A 23,973-nucleotide genomic window follows, 5' to 3' on the forward strand; every position below is an offset into this window, starting at 1 on the left:
TTCCCCCTGCCCATTTCTCACCCCACCCATGGCCCCAGCAGACACCCACTCCTGCCCAGGGGAATCCTGCAGTGATGCTCTGGAGCATTTCCTGCCTCACCCCTCCAGGATGAAAAGAGAGACATGGATTTTTTTTTCCAGGGCAGTTGCATTTTGTTCATGGAATTCTGCACAGTCTGTCTCAGGGCTGAGGGAGGGGCAGAAGCTGAGGAAAGCATCCAGCTGCAGATGCCTCCATTTGCAGGTTACCCCATTTCCTCAAAGTTTCCCTGTGGGAAAAGGCAATAAGCTCTCTGAGAGTCCCAGGGTTGAAGGCTGGGGGAATTTTTTGCCTGAGTGACTAGAGGTCTTCACTTTTGCTATAAATAGGTCAATGCTTACAGAAAATACAAAGCCAAATGCAGATATCTGAAGTTTCTGGAAGTTCCCAGTAAAACATGGCTGAATTTACAACATTTTTCCTACCAACAGCACTCACAGAGAGGGGAAGTGATAACAAATTAGTGGAAATGGGCTGTGTTTAATAATCTCCTGCAGCTTTCTGCTACACTACCCCTGTGAGGAGTTGGGCTCAGTGAGATGGAGAATTGTTTTACACATTCCCTGTATTATTCTTACAGACTTCTGTAAGAATCTCCATAGGATCTGAGACTATGTAGATCTCTAATACACCTTCAAAACTGTTAATATCTGAATAATTATTTAAGATTATGCCACAGTCTCAGGGGTGAAAAACCTGTTATTTGGTTTAGGATTAGGTCATTAAACAGAACAAGTTTGTGGGTATTGTTCCTTCAAATATGTAATTCTGTGTTTTGACCAAAAGCTGTCTTTAGGATTTGTTTTGTGCAGTTGGCTCTGGTTAATAAATGAGGTTCTTCACAGGATGGAGAGCTCAGAGCTCACACTGCAAATTCCCCACAGGCCTGTGCTCACACTGATGAGAGGGTGAAAATCTATGACATTAAAACAACAGATTCCATTAGATTTGCACCTTCAGAGTCTGTCCTGTCAGGAGAAAGGAAGTGTGAATGTGCTGAGCAAGATGACTTTGACTTGTAAAAACTGCTTTTATCCAGGTCACCGAGGAGCCCAAAGTTTTTCCTGGGTGCTGCTCCCTGACCGTGGGGTGCTCAGCCTGTCCTGGCTCCTCCTGGGCTTCACAGGGAGTACCAGGGACACACGGTGTTCTCCATGTGACAGAGCCAGGCCACCCATTTCCAAAGGTGCTCAGCTCCCACTGAGCAAAACAAAACGTGTTCCAGAGGTGGTTTTCAGCTCTGCACCGAGGACATTGAGTAAACCAGCTGAGAACTGAGAAGAGCCTAAAACCACAGCCCAAAACCACAGCCCATCTGGAAATCCACCACAAAGTTCCTGACAGAAAGCAGCAGACAAAAGGGTAAGAACAGCCAGTGGTGGGTCCACACTACAGCCAGGAAATACTGAGCAAGGACTCAAAATCAGATTTTTATCTCAAATTCAACGCTGTCAAAAGATACAAAATTTGTTTTCACTGACTCCTCATCATATGATTGCTTTCAATTCTTTTGGTGGATCATTTTGAAGGTAGCAAAGGATCCTCCTCCTCCTCACACAAAATTCCTTTTTTTGCTGATAATAAAAGAGCAAATCTCTAAAGCATTTAGGGTTTTCTAACCAAAATTTATGACTTCTTTGTAAGCAAAAGGACTTCATTTTATTCTATTCCATATTGTTTTCATATTTCCATATTTTCCACATAATTTCCATCTTTCAAATCCTTCAGTCTGCCTTTAGAGAAAAACTTTTTGCCTTTACCTCAATCTGTCTGAGAAGCTACTGTATCTTTGAAAAGAAAAAAAATTATTTGGTTTTCCTCATCTTCCTTAGATGAGTGCAGGCAACAAGCAATTGCATTTCTCTGGGCCCCAGCCACGCAAGCTCTAACAGACACCAAATCTTTTCTGCTGGCCACAAACTGGGAAATTTTAATCCTATCAAAGGTATTTTGCTTAATTGGTTCAGTGATTTATTTTAAATGGCTCTGCATATCCAAAGCTGTATAAAGACATTAACAAAAAGAATTTATTCCAGGTGCAGCCTCCATTGATACTGCATGAAGAGATGTATTTTTTACTGCACAAAGGCTGTGCAGTGCATTTTGATACAAGTGCATACCTACACACATCTTTAAGTCTGGTGATAAAGCCAAAGAGTAAATCTACCAGCTTCTTATTTAAAAAAATAATTTTAAAAAAGTCAATACACTGAGAAATATGTTGTTAGAGAAAACAAAATCATAAACTTCATCCAAAAGCTGCTGCAGAGATGTGCAACCTGACACAGACTGACCCCCTCCAGGCAAAAGCTTCCTCAAAATTCAAGAATTGGTGTCTTTCAGTCACCTTTCACAAAATTATTAACTAACAATAATCTGCAAGAAGGGAGGGTTGTGTGGAGACCTCTTTTCCAGGAACTGCAGTGGTAGCACAAGGAGTAATGGGTGCAAACTGAAAGAGGGAAAATTTAGATTGGATATTAGGAGGAAATTATTTCTTGTGAGGGTACTGAGCCACAGGAAGAGGTAGCCCAGAGGAGCTGTGGCTGTCCCATCCCTGGAAGTGTCCACTTGGAGCATCTGGGGCAGTGGAAGGTGTTCCTGCCCACAGCAGGGGTTGGAATTCAATGATCTTTAAGGTCCCTTCTAACCCAAACATTCTATGGTTCTAATGTAAGATTTTAACCAGCAATACAGGAAGCATTCCTTTAGAAAAATTAAACACATATTCAATAAGAGCATCACATTTTCCATGTTTATTCCTCATAAACACCCCACAGGGGCTGCCTTCTGCTGCTGCCAAACAACTGCAGCACTCCAGCTCACCTGGGAGAACTCCTTTCTCCCCTCAGGTTTTCACACACACTCATTACAGGAAGAAGACCCAAATTCCCATTATTTTAACACAGCTTGTAACCTGATGGGTGCATTTGTGTACTGAATTAATTGTTCTGTCTGCTACCAAAAATGGAAATCAATACAAATTCAATATGACAACACCTCTTCTGACAGGTGAAAGACAGGTCAGTCTATCAAAAGAAGCTTGAAAGGTGGTTTGATCACATAAGAGAAGGCTCTGCTTAATCTCAGCAGTTACTTCTGGCTTGGAATATAAAAGCTTTAAAAAAGTATCAATGAGCCTTTTCCCAAAAGCAGACATTTTCAAGGCACTTAGGGCTTGGCAGTTGGTTTTAAAGGGAATTTTAGTGCTAATCAGCACACTTCAAAGTCAGCCTTCAAGTCTTGTCTTCAATAGATCTTTTGACAGAGCCTGACACACATTATACTGCAGGAGCTTTCCAGCTGACTGATGAAGGACTCAAAATCCCCTGTTCCCCTGGCCCACAGCAGATAACCTGGGGATTTCTGCTGCACCTCTCCAGCTGCACAGATGAATCCCCCAGGATCTCTGCCACGAGCAGGGATTTAGATAACATTTTGCAATAATGCAGGAGAAATCCAGGCTGTCCCAGGGCTCCCAGCCCAGCCATCTCAGCCAAGTGGGAGATTCACAGCAGAAAGGAGGATTGCATGAGTAACTGTGATTACCCAGGAAAAAATGGATCATTTGCTGTGGAAACTGCAGAAAGGCACAGAGCAGGGTGAGGGATCTGATGGGGTTTAAACAGGCCAGGGGTACCCCAAGCCCAGTCCTGCTCCTTGTAACACAAAGGGCAGGATGAAATATTGACATCAGTGGGGCATTTCTGGAAGAGAAGCACTCTAAGAGCAAGGATGAGGGACAAAGATATTACTAACGAGCTGCAAGGTGTGTTAAAAGGGTTGGCATGGATGCAGGGACAGTGGAAGAAGTGCCCCAGCTTCCTTTTGCAGAGAGCTCTGCCCGGAGATGGGCACCTCTAACCCCAGAAATCCCCATTTGGCTGCTGCTGCCGATTCTGCAGTGGGAGGGACAGCCTGGGGCGGGGATCAAGTGTTGAGGCCACCAGGGACCATTTCACAGCTGGGGATCTGCCTTCACTCACTGCACAGAGCCCAGTGATTGGTATTTACTGAAAGCCTCTTTAGCAGCAGCAGGGTAAGAACTCACTGCTGCTCAAAACACTCACTCTATTAACTCACCCTCCTTAAACAAGGGTATGTGCAGCAAAACTCAGGCTAAACTCCATCTTCCAACAGCCCAGTAATTCCCTGTTCCCTGCCCAGACATGCTGCAGCATGAATAGGAATTACATCATAAAACTCCACTTGCACTGCCCAAGGGTTGGAATGATCTTGCTAATCAATCCATTGTTCAACACTTAATCCTCAAACAGCCCAAAGAGGTGATTTATTACTGGTCTCAACCTGAAACAAAAGTACCCAAAGGATACACATGCATCTTAGATGTGGGTTGAAAAGCTGTAATTAAAGATTGATGCTTAAGTCAGCAAGAGAGCACAGGGCTTTTCAAGTTAAGCACTGCTGAGCAAATAAAAGTGACATTCCTTTGACTGGCTGCAGTTAAGTAAATAAATAGACCTCAGATGATGTTTTGCAGTTGTGAAAAAGAGCGGGTTTAGCACATGGCTGCAGAAATTAGTGACAGATGAACTATTTTTGTCAGATCAGAAGGGGCATGCACCTTTTCCCAAAGCAGCCCCAGGGTGTCACTGGAGCCAGGCTGGGTTTCAGATACAATGGGAAACCGAGGGGCCTGAAGGAGCACTTAGTGCCCAGCCACATCTGGTCTGAAACAAGATGGCATGGAAACATGCTCACAAGCCTTACACCATTAGAAAGGTTTCTCTGCTGGAAGTTACTGAAGAAAAACACCTCCAAGCACAGTGTTCAGAGAAAAAACATGGAAAGATTCCATTGCATTAAAATCTAACAGGGAAGTTAAAATTCTACACAACTCCAATGGCATTTACAGAATCCCAGAATGGGTCAGGTTGGATGGGACCACAGTGGGGTCACATTTTTGCTCAAGCACCATCCCAGAGGATGTTGCACAGGATTGTGTCCAGATGGGTCTGGAATATCTCCAGTGAGGGAGACTCCACACACTCTCTGAACAATCTGTTCATTGCTCAGCATTGCACAGCAAGGTCTTCCTCAAGTTCAGCAGGAGCTTCCCATGCACCAGTATCAATTTGATATTGATTGTGACCCCTTGAGAGACTGAAAACAAAAAGTAATCTACTTTATAATATTCAGCATTGTCCAGCCTGCAGGATACAAACAGGACATCTGACCTGGGGGTGCAGGGAAGGGGAACACTGGTAAGTTTAGAATTTTGACCTGATGGCATTCACAGATTTATGTGCTAAAAACACTCCCATCATGCTGTTGGCCTGAACAAAAGCACTGAAATGAGCCAGAGAATCCCAAGGAGTCCTTTCCTGGGAGCACATCCACCAGGGATTTTAGGAGCATCCTCCCTGTGGGGCAGGAGGTGAAATAGTGCTGCATTGTCCCAAAATGTGCTTTCCTCCTGAAATGAGACCTAACTTTGGAAGGACATGGCCCTACAGACCCTGTTTGTGTAGCCACACGCTCAGCCACACAGCCAGGGCTGTAACCCTGTGCCAAGAAATTGGATGTGCAGTGAATTGTGACCCCTTGGCAAGGTGGCCCTGGGGCTTTCAGGTGTCACCACTTTGTTAGGAAGGGTGGAACAGCTCAGTCAAGCTCCTGCACATCAAGGAGTCCAACTGTCCCACACAAGCCTGACATTATTAAGCTGTTGCTACACAGATAATTTGTGAAACTGGCAGAATTCCAGCTCTGGAGATTCCCTCTCCTCAGCTGCAATTAAAGCTGGGCTCTCAGCCCATGGCATTTTGAGAAATTCTAGTTTACAGCCCACAAAGGACAGCTACAGCTTTCACCCCTCAAATATATTTATTCATTAAATGCTCCTGCACATTTTAAGTTTGGGGTATTAAAAATAGAATTCAGTGCTCCTCCTCATGCTGGGCCATGAACTGGCTCTCTGTAAAGCTCCCCCACCCCTGTTATTTTTAAATAGCTAAATGACCCTAAACCACAGAGGAAAACACTGATATGTGCCAGGTGCTGAAAATAAGCACCAGGCTTCAAACACCCTTTGATAAACAGCAGGTCAAACTGATTCCCTTCATGGTGCTTTAGCTGGGGCAAGACTCCTGCTGAATTTCCTGGGATCCTGGAAGGGGTCTGTATAATGAAGGAAGACCATCTGTAAATTCCACTGTTTAACAGACTGGTTTAACATGCACACATGTGAGAGGAGGGCAGGTGCTGGGCTGTGGCAAGTTTGCTTAAATTTTCAGGTGCTGTAAAAAAAATCCAATCACTTAATAATAAAAATAAAATAAAATAAAGAAGCAGACCTTGGGGTAATGGTCTTTTAAAATTTGTTACAGCAGCACACAGAGCCAATTTTACCTCTGTTTGAATAAAGCTCTCCAACATGCAGATGGGCTGTGTGAAAGGAGAGGGATGGACTCCTGTAACAAGATCAGAGTCTACAAGGAAAGAAGAGAGGAGAGGAAGCAACAGAGTCCAGAGGACAAGAAATGCCCCTGGCCCAGGCACAGCCCTGCCCTGCAGACCCTCCTCAGCTTCTCCCACCAGAACATCTGGCTGTGGGTTTTCCCATGCCAGGGCATTTTCCTCCTTCTTCAATAAAAGCTTGTTGATGACATTAAACTGTGTATTTTGCTTAATGTGAAGCCACTTGGGTTTAAGTGATTTCTGACTTGAAGGAATACTACAGGGCATTTATCTACATTTTTGGTGGAGAAGGATAAGTACCACTTGTTAGAAACAATGACAAAATTTCAACTTTATTTTCATTTGAAACCATCAATTTATCCTGACAAGAGTCAATAATATTTCTATCAAAGCCTTCATTGGAAAGGGTTTCTCAGAGCAAGGACAGATTTTCTAATTAAACAAGACACCCCATCTCACATGGAGAAACAATCTCCTTTGTTAGGGCATTGCACAGGACATGTCCATCCATTTGATTTGCTCTGCTTGCTTTCCCACATCCAAAGGGGGAAACTGAATATTTGCAGCATCCTGTTTCTTGTTCATCTCTGTCATTGTCTTTCAGGACAGGAAAAAGAATAAAAATTCTGTCCTGACAGATCAGAAGAGGTCTGTACAATTCCTCTGGTGCACAAGTACTGAGATGAAGACAGCAAATATTGGGAGGGAGAGAATGCCATCAGTCTGGGAGGACAAATGGAAATGAGGAATACAGTAGCAACAAATAGAATCAGTTTTTGCTCAAAAGACAGCCAAAATCAGAAAGATAATGCTCAACATTTCTACATCACATGAAAAATTAAATAATTTCAGAACAGCTCCACATGCTGTACAGCTCGTTATTGCACTGACCAAAAAAAAAACAAAAAAAAAAAAAGAAGAAAGAAATTGAAGCACTGAAATGGCAAACGAGGACAAACTCTCCTCACAGCAGTTTTCACAAAGGTGAGAAACAAGCTTTATGTTTCAGCATGTTTCCTCCAAGGGCTGCAGCAACACTGATGGTTCCTGCTCCTGACAGCAGGTCCAGGGCCTTTTCTCTTCAGGTTTTCCTGGTGCTTCCTGAGGTTGTGCTCCCAGCCAGTGCTGTCCATGCTCTGGGCTGGTTCTTCAGCTCCCCTCAAACCAGCACCTCTCTGCAAGAACTGCTCCTTTTCTTCTCTCTGGTCAGATCCACTGAAGACAACAGTCCATGGCTAGGACTAGGAGGGAAAACAATCAGGTCAGACTGTAAGAATCATCTGTGGAGGATCCATTTCAAACAGGAGGTGCCTCAGCATCCTGTAAGAAGCACCACAGGGTGGTTACCTTAAAATGTGACCCACAGGAAAGCTCCTGGCAGGTCTGGGGAAAGTCAGACACCTGAATCAAGAGTCTGCATAACCCTTCCAGAGTTTTACATTGACCTTAAACCCCTGGATACGCTGTCCCATTTTGGGCCCCTCAGCTCAGGAAGGACATTGAGGGGCTGGGGTAGGGGCTGGAGCACAGGTGTGATGAGGAGAGGCTGAGGGAGCTGGGAAAGGGGCTCAGCCTGGAGAAAAGGAGGCTCAGGGGGATCTTCTGGCTCTGCACAGCTCCCTGACAGGAGGGGACAGCCAGGTGGGGATTGGGTTCTTTTCTCATGTAACAAGCAACAGGACAAAAGGAAATGGCCTCAACTCGTGTCAAGGGGATTTAGATTGGATATTAGCAATAATTCCTTCACCAAAAATGGTTGTCAACCGTTGGAACAGGCTGCCTAGGGCAGTGGTGGAGTCACCCCTAGAGGTATTTAAAAGTCATGCAGATGTGACCCTTGGGGCCATGGTTTAGTGGTGGGTTTGGCAGTGCTGGGTTCATGGTTGGACTCAACCCCAGAGATCTTTTCCAACATAAACAATCCTACAATTCTAAAGCTCTCTGCAACAAGACTTCTTTTTTTTTTTTTTTTTTAAGCAATCATCTCAGTGTGCTGAACTTCTCCAGCTCTAATGAGTCAAACTCCATGTTTACACCCAAGTTTACAAAAGTGGGTGACTCACATCTTTCCCCTCTGTTATGCCACAGTAAACACCTACACGTGGTTTCTTCCACCCAGGTGAGAGACAACATCGACCCAAATTCCTAGGCACACACAGCCATGGTTTCCACATCAAGTTTTGCCCAGTGAGATCACTCAACATGTTTATCAAATGTTGCTGAGTCATGGGATTAGTGACATTTCCATCTGTTGTTTCCAGACTATCATACTCATGGTGTCTTGAGCAAATTTTAACTTTCAAGCTTTCAATCCTGACCTAATGCCTGACAAGATGTGAAACATCTTTATTGGGTCTTCCTGGACCTATAAAAGAATTGTAATCTGAAAGTTGCACAGTCTCTTCTGCCCCAAATGCTGGTCTCAGAGGAGAGGAATAGTTGCCTTATCCCGGTGTTTTCCCCTCATAAACCATGTACATTGAAACACAATCACTGGCAGAGCCTCTGCAGCTTTCAATACAAAGATCATAACTGAGTAATAGATTGGAGAAAAAGCAAAGAAATTATTTTTCCCATGTCCAACCTGACACAGTTTCTTTTGGCAAGACAGCAAAAACACTGCAGGTAATTCTTGAGACACCTAAAGGGCACTCCCTGTTATAAATATTTTGTGAAACCACTAAAGCCTTGGTACCAAAACAAATCTAAAGAGAGCAGACAAAAGTTTTCCAGTAGAAGCAGAAAACATCAACTCAGTGATGTCAACACTCCATTTCTGCCTAACTTTTTGTAGAAAGCTGCTAAAACACAGTTTGTTTCCTTAAGGATGAAGCATTGCTTTTAATGAATTGTTCTGATATTTGAAAGAACCTCAAGCTCTCACGAGTGCACATCAATTAGCACCAAACACACTGGCTGGGCTCTGAGGGGTTCCCATCCCTCAGATGAAAGCAGAAAATCCTCTGACATCCTAATGCAGCCCTCCTGGCATTATAGATCCATATTTTTGTGAAGGCAGCAAACAGGTCATTATATTGGGAATTCCGATTCCTAACTCCATTCCTTCCTTATTCAGTGACCTTAAAGTAAATCTAATTCACATACAGGGCAAAAAAAGTTACTGGCACTGTTTACCTAAAGGGCTTTGATATCTGCAGGTGAAGAGATTGGATTAAAATATCACTTTTAACTTTGTAACCACAGCAGTAAGTTATGTAGAAGTCACAAAAAAATCTATCGATTGCCACTTCTGATATTTAGAAGCTTAATATCCTGACCAGGTTTTTGAGATACCTGTATGTCCTCCAGCAAGAATTTACATTTGAAAAATGCTGCGTGGTGTAAGATGTAGTGGATGGTCCCATTCTTCCAACACACAAATAAATAAATTAAATTAAAATAAATAAAATAAAATAAAAGAAATAAACTTTACCTTTTCCAGACCCCACTTCCGCCTTGTTGAAAAGCAGTTCATCTTTAAGGCTTCTCTTGTCTGGAGATTTAAATAAAAAAAATTTAAAGAGACCAGTTTCTCAAGGTGTAGAAAATGTGCATATAATTCAGAATAAGTACCTTTCTGTCCAGAAGTGTCCCAAACAACAGGATGAAGAATCCCTAAGAAATTACAAAACCAGTTAACAAAATAAGCATAACCACATGATATTTCTTAAGTGTTTCTAGATGTCTGTTCATTAAGGAGAGATCTCATCACCTGTGATTCAGGTAACAGCAATGCACACAGTGGGTTTATCCATGAGGTCATGCAGGCTCTCTGGGGACAACAGGAATGGATACAACCTGTGTTAATCCTGGCTATGAACTGGACTGATGGGTAACAAACCAGGGCTTTCTCAGCCCACTCAGTGCAGCCTGAGCCAAGAAGAGCCAAGGCAGACTGAGTGTGCAGCACTGCCTCAGGTAACACTGGCTGTTTATGCTGATGAGGTAACCAAACCATGGTTACCATCAGTTATGTAATGGAATGGGTTGGGTTGGAACTGAGCTTAAAGGTCATCCAGTTCTAATGCCCTGCCATGGGCAGGGACACCTTCCACTACACCAAGTTGGGCAGAGCCCCATCCAGCCTGGACTTGAACATTCCCAGGGATGGGGCATCCACAGCTTCTCTGGCAAACCTGTGCCAGTGTCATCTTCACTGGAAGGGAGAATTTTCTGTGCAATTATTAATTGATAAGGATCAGACATCTTTGCAGTTATGGATATTAACTGGTGTATTTTAGATTAAATGGAGATTATTCATGGGATTAATTCTTCATCCCACTTCAAACCAGACCAGTTTATTCCATGACCCATCTTCACCTGAAACACCAACCTGGGATGCCCCATGCAGGTACCATGGGAAAGCACTGAGTGGAGGGGAAAGCTGAGACCTTGCTTTTCATGCACAACCCCTGCTGCCAGCCCCTCTTTGACCTGGTACCTTTATGCCAGGCTCAAGGTGTGAGCACAGACACTACTCCAGCACCCCAGAGTTTACCTGGAAGGCGTTCAGCAGCGCAAACACCACGTGGAAGGCCAGCGAGCGGCTGTCGATGATTGTCGCTAATCCAAACCCCCAGGTGAGGCCCAGCAGAGGTGTCAGAAGGGCAACGTTTTTGCTGACTCGGATCATGCTGCTCAAATCTTGTGACTTGAAGCCTTCTCCAACTGAGGATCTCCCAGTCTTCACCACAACCACGACCACCACAATGAGATTCATGACAACGATGCTCAGGGCAGGTACCACGAAAGCCAAAAGGGCTTTTGTCTCATACCAATTGAGCCAGCAGGCTCCACTCCTTAAATACCCATTTTTTGGTTCAGTAATAGCAACAGTGAGGACAGATATGACCAAGGGACATCCATATCCAATAGAGAACGCTGCAGCTAGGAATACAGATCTTGTTATCTTAAAAAAAATTAATAATAATCCATAGAGAATCAAGAGACCCAGGGTAAACATCCAAAAAAACAGAGCAAGATAGAAAAAGTGAAGGAAAAAGGTGGCTGCCACACAGAGTTGGTAGTTCAGGGTTGTATTGTGCACAATGGCTGCCAGGATGAACAGGACATCAGCAACGAGGAGCGAGGCAGCGATGTTGACCAAGCAGAAGTGGCGCATGTAGGTTATTTCGGTTTTGGTGACGTGGTGCCAGACCACAGCCTCGATGAGAAGGCAGAGGAGCAGGCTGAGGATGGAGAGCCCCAGCCCCACCTGGGTGATGTAGCCCAGCAGCGCGCTGCGCGGCGCGGCCGGGGCCATGAGGATGGAGAAGGAGCGGTAGGAGCGGCGCCGGTGCGCGCACACGCAAACCACGGCGCTCGTGGTGTGGGCGCGCACCGCGCACGGCGCGGGGTCCCAGCGCCGCTCGGCCGAGTGCCACCCCACGCACTGAGCCCCCGCCTGCTCCAGCTTGTTCAGCTTCTCAAAGGTCAGCAGAACGCTCTGGAGCTCCTCTGGCAGCGACACCGACAGCACCATCCCGTTCACGAAGGCGGGCTCCGGCTGGGTGCTCTCCAGGATGGCTCCGAGCGTTGGGAACGCGACGCTGATGGCTTTGGAAGCCCTGGGTAACCTCAGCAGCTCGTCTTCTGGAATCACCACGTGCCCAGTGATGTTGCCTGTGCTATTGAACTCCATGGAAAAGTCAAAGCTCTTTGCTGAAGTGTTTCTGTGTATGCTGTAGCCTTTGGTAGCGATGAAGGGCTCCTGGATACTTTCTGAGCCATTTCTTAGAAGAAGTTTCCCAGCAAATAAATTCACTGAGTCCAGTAACATTGAACCAGCATTTTTGTCCTTTACAAAAGCCCAGTTGGAAATGATGGAGCTGTTCAGAATATGGTTTGCTATCCTGCTGTAGCTCTGAAACAAATGAGCAAAATAGAATTTATTTGTTTTATGTTAGAAGAAACCAAATATTATTCTCCTGGCAGTGCCTCCAAAAAGGCTCATTTAATTCATGAGTGATTTCTATAAAAGGAATAATCCCTTTGACACTGAATATATTCCCATGATCCATCCCAGTCTAACCCAAACATCTCATTACTAGAATTGTCCTATCCTCTTCATATCCTACATCAACAGGTGATTGGAGAAATAAATATAAAGCAAAAAGGACACCCTAGTTCTATTCTAGATGTTGTCCCACAGTGCAGGTCTGATTTTTACCACACTCTCTGATTCTGAGTTTATCAGAGAAAGATCTCAGCTGTTGCTGTACAGCACATGACAACACAGTTGCAGGTCAGCACCCTCAAGGCTGCCTTCCCTACTTTAGAAATTAATTCTTCCTTGTGCTGTTATCCCATGCCTACAACAGCAGCTCCTAAAAACCTTTGTTTTTAAAGAATTTAATTCCACAGTCTATTTTCATCATACATGAATAAGTCAAAAAGCTTTTCTGATAACAAAATATCCCACTCTGGAAACTCTTTCCAGGTGATCTCAATGTGACTTGCAGCCACCACTGCATTGGACAGTGGTCATAAGGACAAAACACTTGTGGATGCTCTGTAAAGCTCAGAAGCACCTCCCAAAGTCAATAAGAGTAAATACCTGCATTTTTCCTCTAGTGACATTCTCTGATAGCAGCAGGGAAATCTTCTTTAGCAATTCCACTATATCAGCAATGTTTCCTGGGATGGCTGGTGAAGACAGGATATCTGGGATGATGCATGAAAAATCAGCTTGGCAGCTGTGATTCCCAGCACCAAAATGTTCAGGTTTCCCATGCCCTTGCTTTCCTCCTCCTACAAAAGGAAGATGCGCTCCAGCAGCACCATGTCCTGCAGAGCATGGGAGGCGTTCACTTTGGGATATCCTCTGGAGGGAGGAAATAGATTTGAGACAATTAATGAAAAGAGTGAAAATTAAGCCACAGTTACAACCAGGCAAGAGATGCAGTGCTGGGTGTGCAGAGAAGGTGCCAGGTGGACTGAAACTCAGGAGCAAAGCTCACTTAACAAGAATATCATGGTTATACTGCACACATGAAGGAAGGGGCAAGAACTAAAAACAGTGTCTTATTCTTGAAGGGACTTGAATAAGGATCTTGCAGCTCAGGAGAATTTGTCATAAATAATCTGATTATTACACACACCGGTGTTGTTCTTTCCTCAGTTTCATCCGACTGTGTTCTTATCTTTGTTTAGATCCACATGAGGAACACCAGTCAAGTGAACAAGGCAACTTCATTTCTGAATCCTTTCCACACAAGAATCTCCCAAACTTATCTCTTATCACCTAATTTAAGATTGTGAAAGAACTAGAGCAAAGTCTGATGAGAAGTGGCTGAGGGATCTGGGAATGTTTATCCAGGAGGAAAGGAGGCTCAAGGAGGGACCTTACCACTCTTTACAACTACCTGAAATGAGGTAAAAGTGAGGTGGGGTCCCCAGTCACATCAAGGGAGGTTTAGATATTAAGGAAAATTTCTGAAAGGGTGGTCAGGTATTAGAACAGGCTGTTCAGGGAAGTGGTGGAATCACAATCCCTGAACATGCTCTAAAAAGGTGTGGAGGTGGCACTTGAGGATGTGGCTCAGCTGTGGAATGGTGGTGCTGGGACAATGGTTTCACTCAATGATCTTAGAGGCCTTTTCCAACCTAAACAATTCTCTGATTTCATGGAGTCAGAGCCTATTATCAAAATATTTTTTGTTTTAGGATCCCATCTCCCTTTGCTCAAGACTGAAAGCACACGGAAGGAGGGTCTGTCTTTGAAAGAAGTTACAAGCAGAAGCCAAAGTAGGTGCACACCAGCATCCTCACCTGAAAAAGGGACTGAACATCCAGGCTTGCACAAGCATCTGACAACATCTGCCACTTTCTGTCTTCACAGACAAAGCTTTTCTCCCCGTGGAAGGAGGGAGAGCAAGGCTGAACACAAATTGCTCCGTTATCTTGGCAGGGAATGAGATTTATACAGGCATCTGGAAAATAAACGAAGCAGACACTGTTACAAAGACAGCACACACAGTCTGTGATGTATCAGGGGTGTAAAGTACTGATAAACGATAACATCTCACAGAGCATTAACCAAGGTAGTTAGTCACTGTACCTTGCTCATCACCAGTCTTTGATGTGTTACTGAGAACCTGAAAAATAAGAAGTGGAAGGCAGAGTGAATGTTTACATAAATAAGATGACTCCTTGGTACAGACCAGAAAGGGTTTCAAGAGGAAAATAGTCCCTTTGGGTCCAGAGTGCAGAGTTTGTAGCCCTTGAGAACTCTGTGCCTCAAGTCTGCCTCTATACAAGAAGTCTTGAGTTGGACCCTGCTACTGAAGTGACACTCTGAGCTCATACACAGGATGTCAGATGAGGAAGTTTTTTATGATGAGGGTGGTGAGACACTGGCGCAGGCTGTGCAGAGTTGTGGCTGCCCCATCCCTGGAAGTGTCCAAGATCACTTGGTGGGGATTTGAGCAGCCTGGTCTAATGAAACTCACCCTGGGAGTGGTGTGTGGCACAGCCAGGAAGAAGTGTGCAGCCCAAAGAAGCAGGCAGTGGATCACCCTCACATCCATCACCACTCATTTGCTGATTTCCTCCTGGAAGAAAGATGTTAAGTTTAGATATCTCTGTTTCCACTTTTTGAATGCAGTCTGATTACTTACTAGTAAAAAAAGCAGTTAAACCTATGCCAGAGACTGTCCTTACTGGGCTTGCAAGGTGATTTTTCAGGCATTCATAATTAATTACCTTACTGAGAATTACTTGTGAACCCTTTCTAAAAAAAAAAAAAAAAAAAAAAGAAACAAACAAATCTGTTCAACACTCGAAATTACTGCATTAATAATTTACTGTAAACTGGAATCTGGAGAGCTTATTAAAGCAGTTCAGCCTGTGGGTCCCTTTTGAAGTGGTTTAAGACATTCTCATCTCCTCTGGTTTCAATGTTCTGCTCTCCTTGGGCAGTTCCTGCCATGGGAGTAGGAAACGTGGGCACTCAGGGCTCAGAAATCAAAATACGATAAACAAGGTCCAGAGTGAAGAGTTACTTCCTTTGCAGAGGATTCAGACCTCTATTCCCTCCATGAAGTTTCCCACAGTTAAAAGCTAAACATCCTGGGATGCAACTTGTTACAGGCATATTTGTAAGAGAAAAATAATCCAGCAAAGGAAATGAAGGAAAAACAACATCAAATGCATTTGATACATCAAATCCAATTGCTAGATGCTAGACATATCCAAGGCAAAAGCAACAGCTGCTGTGGGTTCAGAAGAATTGAGACACTGATCTTCTATCATCACAAGTAGATTAATTTAATTAAAAAAAAAAATGCATTAAAGTAAGTGAGCTAAACCAGTAAAGCAAGAAGCAAATGCACAATGGCAAAACAGGACTACAGCTGGATCTCAAGAGAAGGCAACATGAAAAACCTCATCAAATAACCATGCCTTGAGAGGAGCCCCCCAGCTCCCCCCCTGACAGGTACTGATCAGCACAGATGCTGCTGATCAGAAGCAGGAGGGGTTCTGCACTGGGAGAGCAGAGATGTTTTCCCATCCAGAGGCTCCAGGCTCTCCCATCTGACAGCATCAAAGGCCCAGGCACACAGCTGGCTGCCCCTTTCACCTGTGGTGTTTGTCCACTGTGCTATGTTTATGTAGGTTTATTACTTAATCATGAAATCACCATGAAAGTAAGAGTTCAACTAATGCACTGAATTTCTAAGGTAGCTCTTAAAGAGAACCTCATGCCAGCCTCTGAATTCAGCTGTTAATATGAAAAGCAATTTCTGGGTTAGAAAGAGCCACTAGCTCTTCTAAGGAAATAAAATGGATCAGGAGAAGCGAAGCAGAATATTCAGATCAATATTGCCAAAGAATGGGAGGTGGCTGGGAAACACCTACAGGTTTGGGGTGAAAGGCTGCACCAAATTCTTTTCTGATTTCTGCAGTCATTAAATGTTTACTGTGAGCCTGCAGCCCTAATTCCATTTCACAGCTTGGAATCCTTGAGCTCATTGTGTCTTACCATTAATTAATTCACATTCATTTTGTATTTAATCATGGGTGCAACTCCACCTAGGGCTGTTACCTGTGATGAGGCAGAAATCTGGGACATCTCCAAGTATCTCGGGCTCGCGCTGGCCCCTGCCAGCACTGAAACACTGAGCTCACCTGGCTGCATTGTTTGACTCATCCTGGAAACCACCCAGCCCCAGCATTCAACAACCTGCCAAGGCAACCACTGTGCAGCTGGAGAAACTCAGGGCAAAACAATCAGGACAGCAGCAAGTCACTGTTACTTTAGGAAAAAACACGGGAGTAGTGTCACTGGGCCACATGAAAGCATAAACAGAGAGAGGATGATTTATCTCTTACCATAAACTCTCCATTGCTGATAATCCCTGCCTTTGTGAGAAGCTGTAAGCATGATACTCCTCTGTTCCAGAGGTTTCTGCCCCATCCAGGTACCAGGACAGAGGTCCATGAGCAGCTGAGGTGTCAGTACCCACCTGTGAAAAGGACTTTCTAGTAAGGGGACACTTCCACACCCAGCTCAGGAGATTGTCACCAGATGAGGATCCTTCTCCAGTTCATTTCAAAGCCCTCAACAGATGGGAAGAGCAAGGAGAGAGGGGATGGGCAGTGGTTACAAGAGAGCAAAGAGTCTCTTAAACAGCAAAAAAAATTAAAAAACTGATCATGAATTTAAAAAGTAATCCTTGTGTTGGTTAATGCTCACAGCCTTACATTCAAATCCCTTACTCTGAGTCCTGTTGGTGTGAAATTGAAGTATTTTGTAAATACTACTCTACCCCAAGCATATTCTTGATTTTAACTACTAGCAGGACGCACTACACGGCACTCTGGCCCCACGTGGGCACAGCAAACAGAGGGATCCATCCAAACAATGACAACTATGAAGTTACATCCCTCCAATGCTGGACCCAAAGTCTCTGGCCAAAGGGCCCTTCATCATCTGGAGTCACCTCTCTCCCCTCTCCACTACTCCAGAAAACAAATTACAGTCAAGTTTACAGGGAAAGGTGTCCTGCACAAAAAAATTACGAGCATATTTTTGACAAAATTAAGATTTATACCATCCTTACAATAATTAGCTAGAGAAATGTATTTTCCCAAACACTACAAACTCACAACTTTAACATTTATTAGAAGTATTAAACTCATTATTATAGAACCTAATCTAGTAGTTTTAGGGCTTGAATTGCCACATGGTTTGCTTAAAATTCAATAAACCACCATAACATGGTAACCTGCCATTGCTACCAAGCAAGTTAAGGCTGCAGCAGGAGGCTTTTGTGTTCACACAGTCATCCGAGGATAAAAAGTAAAGCTCTTAATTCTTCAGAAGTGTTAGTTGTATTTTGAAAGGAATCATAGTTGGAAAGTGTAGCTTTAAGTGAAGGATGTTCTATGAAGAGAGTAATCTTTATATTAAATAGCTGTAAGAAAACTCCTAATTTTCTTAACAGTGACAACACTGATTAGAGACCAATTACAAAACTGCAAGAAAAAGACCAGAGGTTAATTAAAATATCTAATTATTTTCACAGATGTAAAGAGAATATAAAACTCAGCTAAGAAGTGCAAAGTAAAGACTGACTTAGCAATTAAATGCATGTTAGATTATGAAAGAACCAATTTCACAGACTGCTGATAACTCTCCAGCAGCTCTGGAATAACGATGTTCTATGGAAGTACTCACGGTTTTCAGAAGTCTGGGGAATACTGTGAGCAAAGTGAAGCCAGCCAGGGACCCCAAGGTCTCAGATGTGACTGTCTAACCATTCATCTGCTGCCATCCTGCCTCAGTCTCACTCTCAGTCTCACCCAGCCCTGCCTGGGTTCTTTGATTCATTTGGAGTTTTCCCATGAAGAAATAATGTTGGCCAGCAGCTGCTTCTTTTCTTGCCTGACTGGATTAAGGCTGAGGAACCTGCAGATGAAGGTATTGCACTGCAAAATGACAAAACACGTTACAAACCCACCCACAAACCTGCCAGATTGCCACCTCTGCCAGGAGTCCACAGGGATGAGTCACACCTGTGGGGTTGGTGCCCTTCCTGCAGGTGCAGGCAGCAGCTTCTGCTCTCCTGAATTTCATACAGTTATGGAATGGTTTGGGTTGGAAGTGACCTTAAAGACCCATCTAGTTCCAACCCCCTGCCATGGGCAGGGACACCTCTCACTGTCCCAGTCCCAGTCCCTCCAACCTGTTCTTGAACACTTCCAGGGATGGGGCATCCACAACTTCTCTGAACAACAATCTCTTAAAGACGTCAAAACATTAATGATCAAAATCTGGTCAAGTTAATGCATTATCCTTCATAAATACAATAGCACACTTCTGACAGCAGCCTGTACAGCTAAAAAGCTCAGTGGGCAAAGAATAACCTTTTCTTCAGGGCTAGCCCATCATAATGGGTGACAGTTATCTGCTGAACTTTGTGCCATGGTCACTGTTGGCTCTCTAAAACCTCACCTCCAAGAGCCAGATTTCCAACAGCCAGAAATTTACAGCAATTCTGCAGCTTAGCACTACAATTCCCAACACTCCTTCACACAGGACTGACTTGGAAGATCTCTGGTCACATATTTATTTTTTTCTAGATTCCTGCAGTGTGTTAGTCAGGAGCTTATGGGGTTTCCAGTCCCTTTGGCTGCTGTCACAACTCCAGCCAGTCCTTAGCCACAGATGTGTCTCCAGTTTTAACCTAAAGATTGGCATTATTTACTGCTCTGCTTTGATACAGCCAGCCTCTTATCAGGATCAAGTAGGAATTTAGCCAGGCACAATCAAGTACAGCCAACACAACCCACCTGGGAAGGTTAAATTTCTTGTACTTAGTACAATACCAGATAGAGATCAATTTTAAAAAATACTTATAAGTAAGGAAGGGTAAGAATCATATCATGTCAAGGTATGGACATGTTTCAAAAGTCTTCTTGCCCCTGCCACCTGGAGCTGTGCTTCTACACACTCCCTGAACCTTCACTGTGATGGTAAAACTGAATGACCCTCGATTCTCAACACTTTAACATCAAGAGTTCTCTGAAGGATGCAAACTCCAGCACCCTGCAGCCCTCAGACATCCACACACTTCTCCCAGAAGGAAGCTGTGTGAATCTGGGCTCCCAGGAGGGCTTGGAAAGGGATTGAAACCATGACTCCCAACAAAAAGAGGGCACTCCAAACCCTGACCCCACAGCATCAGTCACGATTCACAAGCTGGTTGGGGTTGTTTGCATTCCTCAGGCACATACAGGGAGGGGTTTGTCTTCTCAGCTCTTGCAAAATCCAATTAACCAAGATCTGCAACCAGCTGCTTCGATGCTGTGCTCACCACTTGCTTTCTCAGAGATCACAAACATCCCAGGTAACTTTTACAGCAGCCAAATGGCAGCTCTGTAAAACTGGGTTTACCATTTCCTTTGGAAGGAGTTAACAGACTTGTGTTAACTTAATGAATACAAGGTATTTATTTAAAAGTTCAACAGATACTTTGCTATACAATTCAAACCCTGCAATAATCACAGGTTTCTGTAACTTCACTTCTAAAATATTCATGAAAAAATTCATCTTTGTGGAGAAAAAAAATCAAGTAAGTAGACCTGTAATTTTGCTTTTTTTAACTCTACCTTGGGTGCTACCAAAAGATTTTTAGACAATCTTAAGATTGAATGAAAACCTGGCAGTTTAAAAAAGCCATTCTGCTGTTCTGTTCTTAATGTGCCTTTCCCCTCTTCCATATCCCTATTAAACATGCCATATCCTCAGTCTTCAGTTCTTCACTATATACTTAATAAAGGATTCAAACATGCATTTATCCATGTTACTGAGTGGCAACAGGGATCTTAAATAAAGCCTGAGGATGCACAACAGGGTTAGTTCAATATGGGCCAAGAGGAAAAAAAATGGGAATGGATAGATCCTGAGAAGTTAAAGATTCCCAGTTACTTTTGCAAAGCAAAACTCAGCTTTCCAACTATTTGGATCCTAAGGCACCCTGATAGTCAGGAGCCAGAGCATCCCAGTGAGTAAATGGAAATCTGAAAACTTTAAAGGGGGACTATTGCAAATACTTTGCCTCCATCCTCCTCCTTGCAAAGAATTTAATGGCAAATTAATGTAACTTGTAATAAATTTTAATACAAAACACTCCTGAACAGAACTGAGCAGACACCTGAAGAGGTTTTTATACTCATTTTATTTGCTGAGTTTGGATAGCATGCATCATTTTACAGCACCGGTAGACAAGTCAGTGAAGCACACTGCTCTTAGGAACTTGTACTGTGGAATGTCTCCAAAACCATTACCCTCTCCCCCTCCACTGCAGTACCTAACACTAGCTGAAGGCAAGACAGACACACATCAGGGCAACTTCCTTATGGCTACAAATACTCATAGCAGCGACTTTTAAAGGAGGGTTTATTAAATCAAGTCATTGCACTTGGGTCATTTATTGCTATAGCGAACAAAGGCCATTAAATAACAAACACCTTTTGTTTGTGGCTTTAACTGATTGTCTTGTTCTGTTCATCCTCTGCAAGCTCACACACAGGCACAGTTTCTGCAGAGCAACCCCCTTCCAAGATTTGTTTCGTGCTCCAGTCACAGTGAAGAGCTTGTGTGACAAAACTGGGTCCTCCATTAGGCTCAATTCTTGTTTTCCATCACCTGCTTTACAGGCATGAATTCCAGGCAAGAGTGCAGCGTCTGACAAGAAGCACACGATTCCTCAATTCATTTCTGATGCACTTGGGCAATTCAAGGTTAAAAGCATTGAGTCAATCAGCTTACTAGCAATTTGACTAGATATATTACTCAATCCCTGCATAGTGTATTGATCAGATTTCAATGAGATTTCATGAACTACGTGAGTCAGTAATGGACAAACATTCTCCAATTGACTTTTTGATGTTTGTATTTTATGACACATCAACTATGGAAGAATCCCACAGCATAGGATTACTCTCAAGAAGTAACACTTCCATGTCACTTGAATAAGTGACATACTGAATAATTACTACATTTATGACTACTCCCATGAAGAAAAGTTTAATAACTTTCTTTTATAGGTGAAGTTGCCAAATTATGTAGCACGTTTTTGTCTTTTAAATCATAGCAGACCTAAAGAAGATGAGCTGATTAACAGAACTAATGAATTTGGCTGGCTTTCTAAAGCTAGATGTTTTTTAATTCTTTAATCAGACAAACACAGTAATAAATACTATTGTCTCCCATCACTTTGCATATTATTTGTGTATTATTCTGGTGCAAGTTTTGAGCCCAGGGGTTAAAGATAATGGTAATCCACAAGATCTCAACTTCTTTTCCATAAAGTAACAACACCATCTTGGACACCAGTACAATGATGTCAAAGCAATTGTTCCAATCACTCATTAAAATACAAAGATGTTACTAAGTTTAGAGGTATGCAATATACTGAGAAAGTTTATGGCATAAATATATAAATATTGAGAGCTTTTGAGAGTATCAAAGTTCCAAAGGGATTTATTTGGAGATATATTATAAACAAAACCTGGCTACTGTAAAAACAGATCAAGATGCATACTTGAACCACTAGAAAGACCGATGACTTCAGAAACACAGAAGTACAGATGCTGTGACTTAAGGTTTACCCTTTCATGCTGTATACTGTAATATTTTAGGCACAACAGGTTAAGACTGGACTCTCACTTTGTTTCTGCATTCCTTGCATTTTGTGGTTTAACAGTTGATTTTGTCATGATTAAACAATTCAGTCTTAAATCCCTTTTTAATCCAATAGTGCAAGTGACAAACCGTTCTGCTGAACTACTCGGATTAGATCATTCAATCTTTCTACAATGCATAGGAGTTTCACCTGCTTCATTGCACTAACAAATTCCTATCTCATCACTCAACTTATGAACAGCATAGTTTTAAAATTCTCACTGCAGACAGGCACAACAGCATAACCCTGGGTAGGACTGCCAAAATTATACAAATACCATATATTCCCTTTTGCATGTAGGGGAAAAGTAGTGACTACAATTACGATACAGTTATTCCATCCCTTCCAACAGACTATTTTACAGATTAGTTGCAAAGACAGATCACCCTATTTATAGTATAGATCTCTTTAAAAATTAAGCTACAGGTATTCAATAAAAATCTATTAAGAATTCCCTCTCCTTTCTATACAGATTCAGTAGTATTTTCAAGCAAACCAAAAAAATAAGGTCTGCAATTCCAGCACAGTAAGAAATAAGGCCTCTTTTATATTGGCAAAAAAATTACACCATTATTCTTTTTTGTTTTCTTATCTCTCTGAATATAAGATTATATTCCTTTTATTTTACTATATTTTTTTCTTTAAGACTGTAGAACACCAGCATCCATTATAATGAAATAAGAGTCAGTTCTCCTTGTGTTCAGCTTTGAATTCCTGGCGAGTTTAAAAACATTGAGTCCATAGCTGTCTCATGTAGACATCACTGCTTTCTTCAATTTTTCTACTTCAAGCTGAAAAAACAGACATTTAAAAAAGTAAGTCAGTATTAAAGTAGCTATAAAGTCTTCCAAGCTTTCACTAAAGTTGTAACTTTTACATTTCAAAGACACTTAAGTATTGCACCACAGAAGCATTTGACAGCTCAGTACTTACAGTTGATTTTATATCACTATATTGCTCAATGAACAGGAATTTAAAATAATTAACAATTTGACTACAGTTCTGATAGAATCTTTTTTAAATAACAAAAAAAAAAAAATCTGTTTTATCAATGAGTTTATCTGAATAAACTCTCTCTGAAAAAAGAAGTCAAAGCTGGTTTATGGAATCACCTCACATATCCCCAATGTAATGCTGCACCATCACTTGAGAGTAACTTCCTAAAACAGCCTTTCATGCATAACACTGCCTGGATTAATTTGTATTTCTTAAAATGGATAGAGGATACCTGGAGTTATGTCCTCTTCATCTCCACTGCATATTTAAGGAATCTTCAGAGATTGCTTTAGAGTCACATTTTAAAGAGAGACTCACCAAAATTTCTCTCATGTGTTTCAAGCAGCTTTGTAGCCAACAAGATGTACTATATCACAAATAAAATGCCCTTTTGTACCAGACTGAAATAATTTCCTACAATGAGCTCATCCTATTAACTACTTATTGGCATCATATTACACTGCAGGTAGTAATTGAGGAGTGGTGTACATTCATAAGGAAATTTTTTTCAGATGCATTCTGTTCTTTTGGCAAATCATCCACACAATATTTAAACAATTCATCAAAAATTTAGAGAAGTTTACTTTTGCCCTGTTTTTCTTTTGTTTACCTTACCTTTAAATAGGTCTTTCAATCTTATAAATGCAAAGTATTAATTGGTTCTCTTGGAACTTGTCCAGTTGGACATGTTTCTAGCAAAGAGCAGAATCCAGCAATGCTACACTGAACTCCCACCCCAACCCTCACACTGATTGTTACAAATAATATTCCAGAAAAAGAAAACTGAACTTGGATCTTCTCTAC

At 42.6% G+C, this 23,973-nt stretch overlaps 2 protein-coding genes across 3 annotated transcripts in view; both read right to left on the reverse strand.

Moving 5' to 3' along the window:
• Positions 1-7,429: 7,429 nt before the first annotated feature.
• On the reverse strand, positions 7,430-17,009 carry LOC116994285 (adhesion G protein-coupled receptor F4-like). Its single transcript, XM_033055859.1, has 9 exons — positions 16,948-17,009; positions 14,932-15,033; positions 14,541-14,577; positions 14,252-14,412; positions 13,038-13,304; positions 10,980-12,344; positions 10,055-10,096; positions 9,915-9,974; positions 7,430-7,722 (listed from the first exon to the last, which is right to left on the reverse strand). The coding sequence occupies exons 2-9, from the start codon at positions 15,007-15,009 to the stop codon at positions 7,717-7,719; spliced, it is 2,016 nt and encodes a 671-aa protein (XP_032911750.1). The 5' UTR covers positions 15,010-15,033; positions 16,948-17,009; the 3' UTR covers positions 7,430-7,716.
• Positions 17,010-20,645: 3,636 nt separating this feature from the next.
• Positions 20,646-23,973, reverse strand: part of LOC116994398 (CD2 associated protein) — a 76,449-nt gene continuing 73,121 nt past the window's right edge. For both annotated transcript variants that reach the window (XM_033056074.2, XM_033056073.2), the window contains one exon: positions 20,646-22,964. In XM_033056074.2, coding sequence (XP_032911965.1) covers positions 22,923-22,964 — 42 coding nt within the window. In that variant the 3' untranslated portion in view covers positions 20,646-22,922. The remainder of the gene's footprint in view (positions 22,965-23,973) is intronic.

This window comes from Catharus ustulatus, chromosome 3 (genome assembly GCF_009819885.2).
Source record: "Catharus ustulatus isolate bCatUst1 chromosome 3, bCatUst1.pri.v2, whole genome shotgun sequence".
NCBI lineage: Eukaryota > Metazoa > Chordata > Aves > Passeriformes > Turdidae > Catharus > Catharus ustulatus.

What these genes read in the sequence shown, in the direction of transcription:
- LOC116994285 (XM_033055859.1), bottom strand. Translation starts at nt 15,009, where the DNA reads ATGGATGTGAGGGTGATCCACTGCCTGCTTCTTTGGGCTGCACACTTC. An exon ending in TGCCACACACCACTCCCAGG is followed by an intron (nt 14,578 to 14,931) that starts GTGAGTTTCATT and finishes CTTATTTTTCAG; the next exon opens with GTTCTCAGTAACACATCAAA. An exon ending in AAAGACTGGTGATGAGCAAG is followed by an intron (nt 14,413 to 14,540) that starts GTACAGTGACTA and finishes TTTATTTTCCAG; the next exon opens with ATGCCTGTATAAATCTCATT.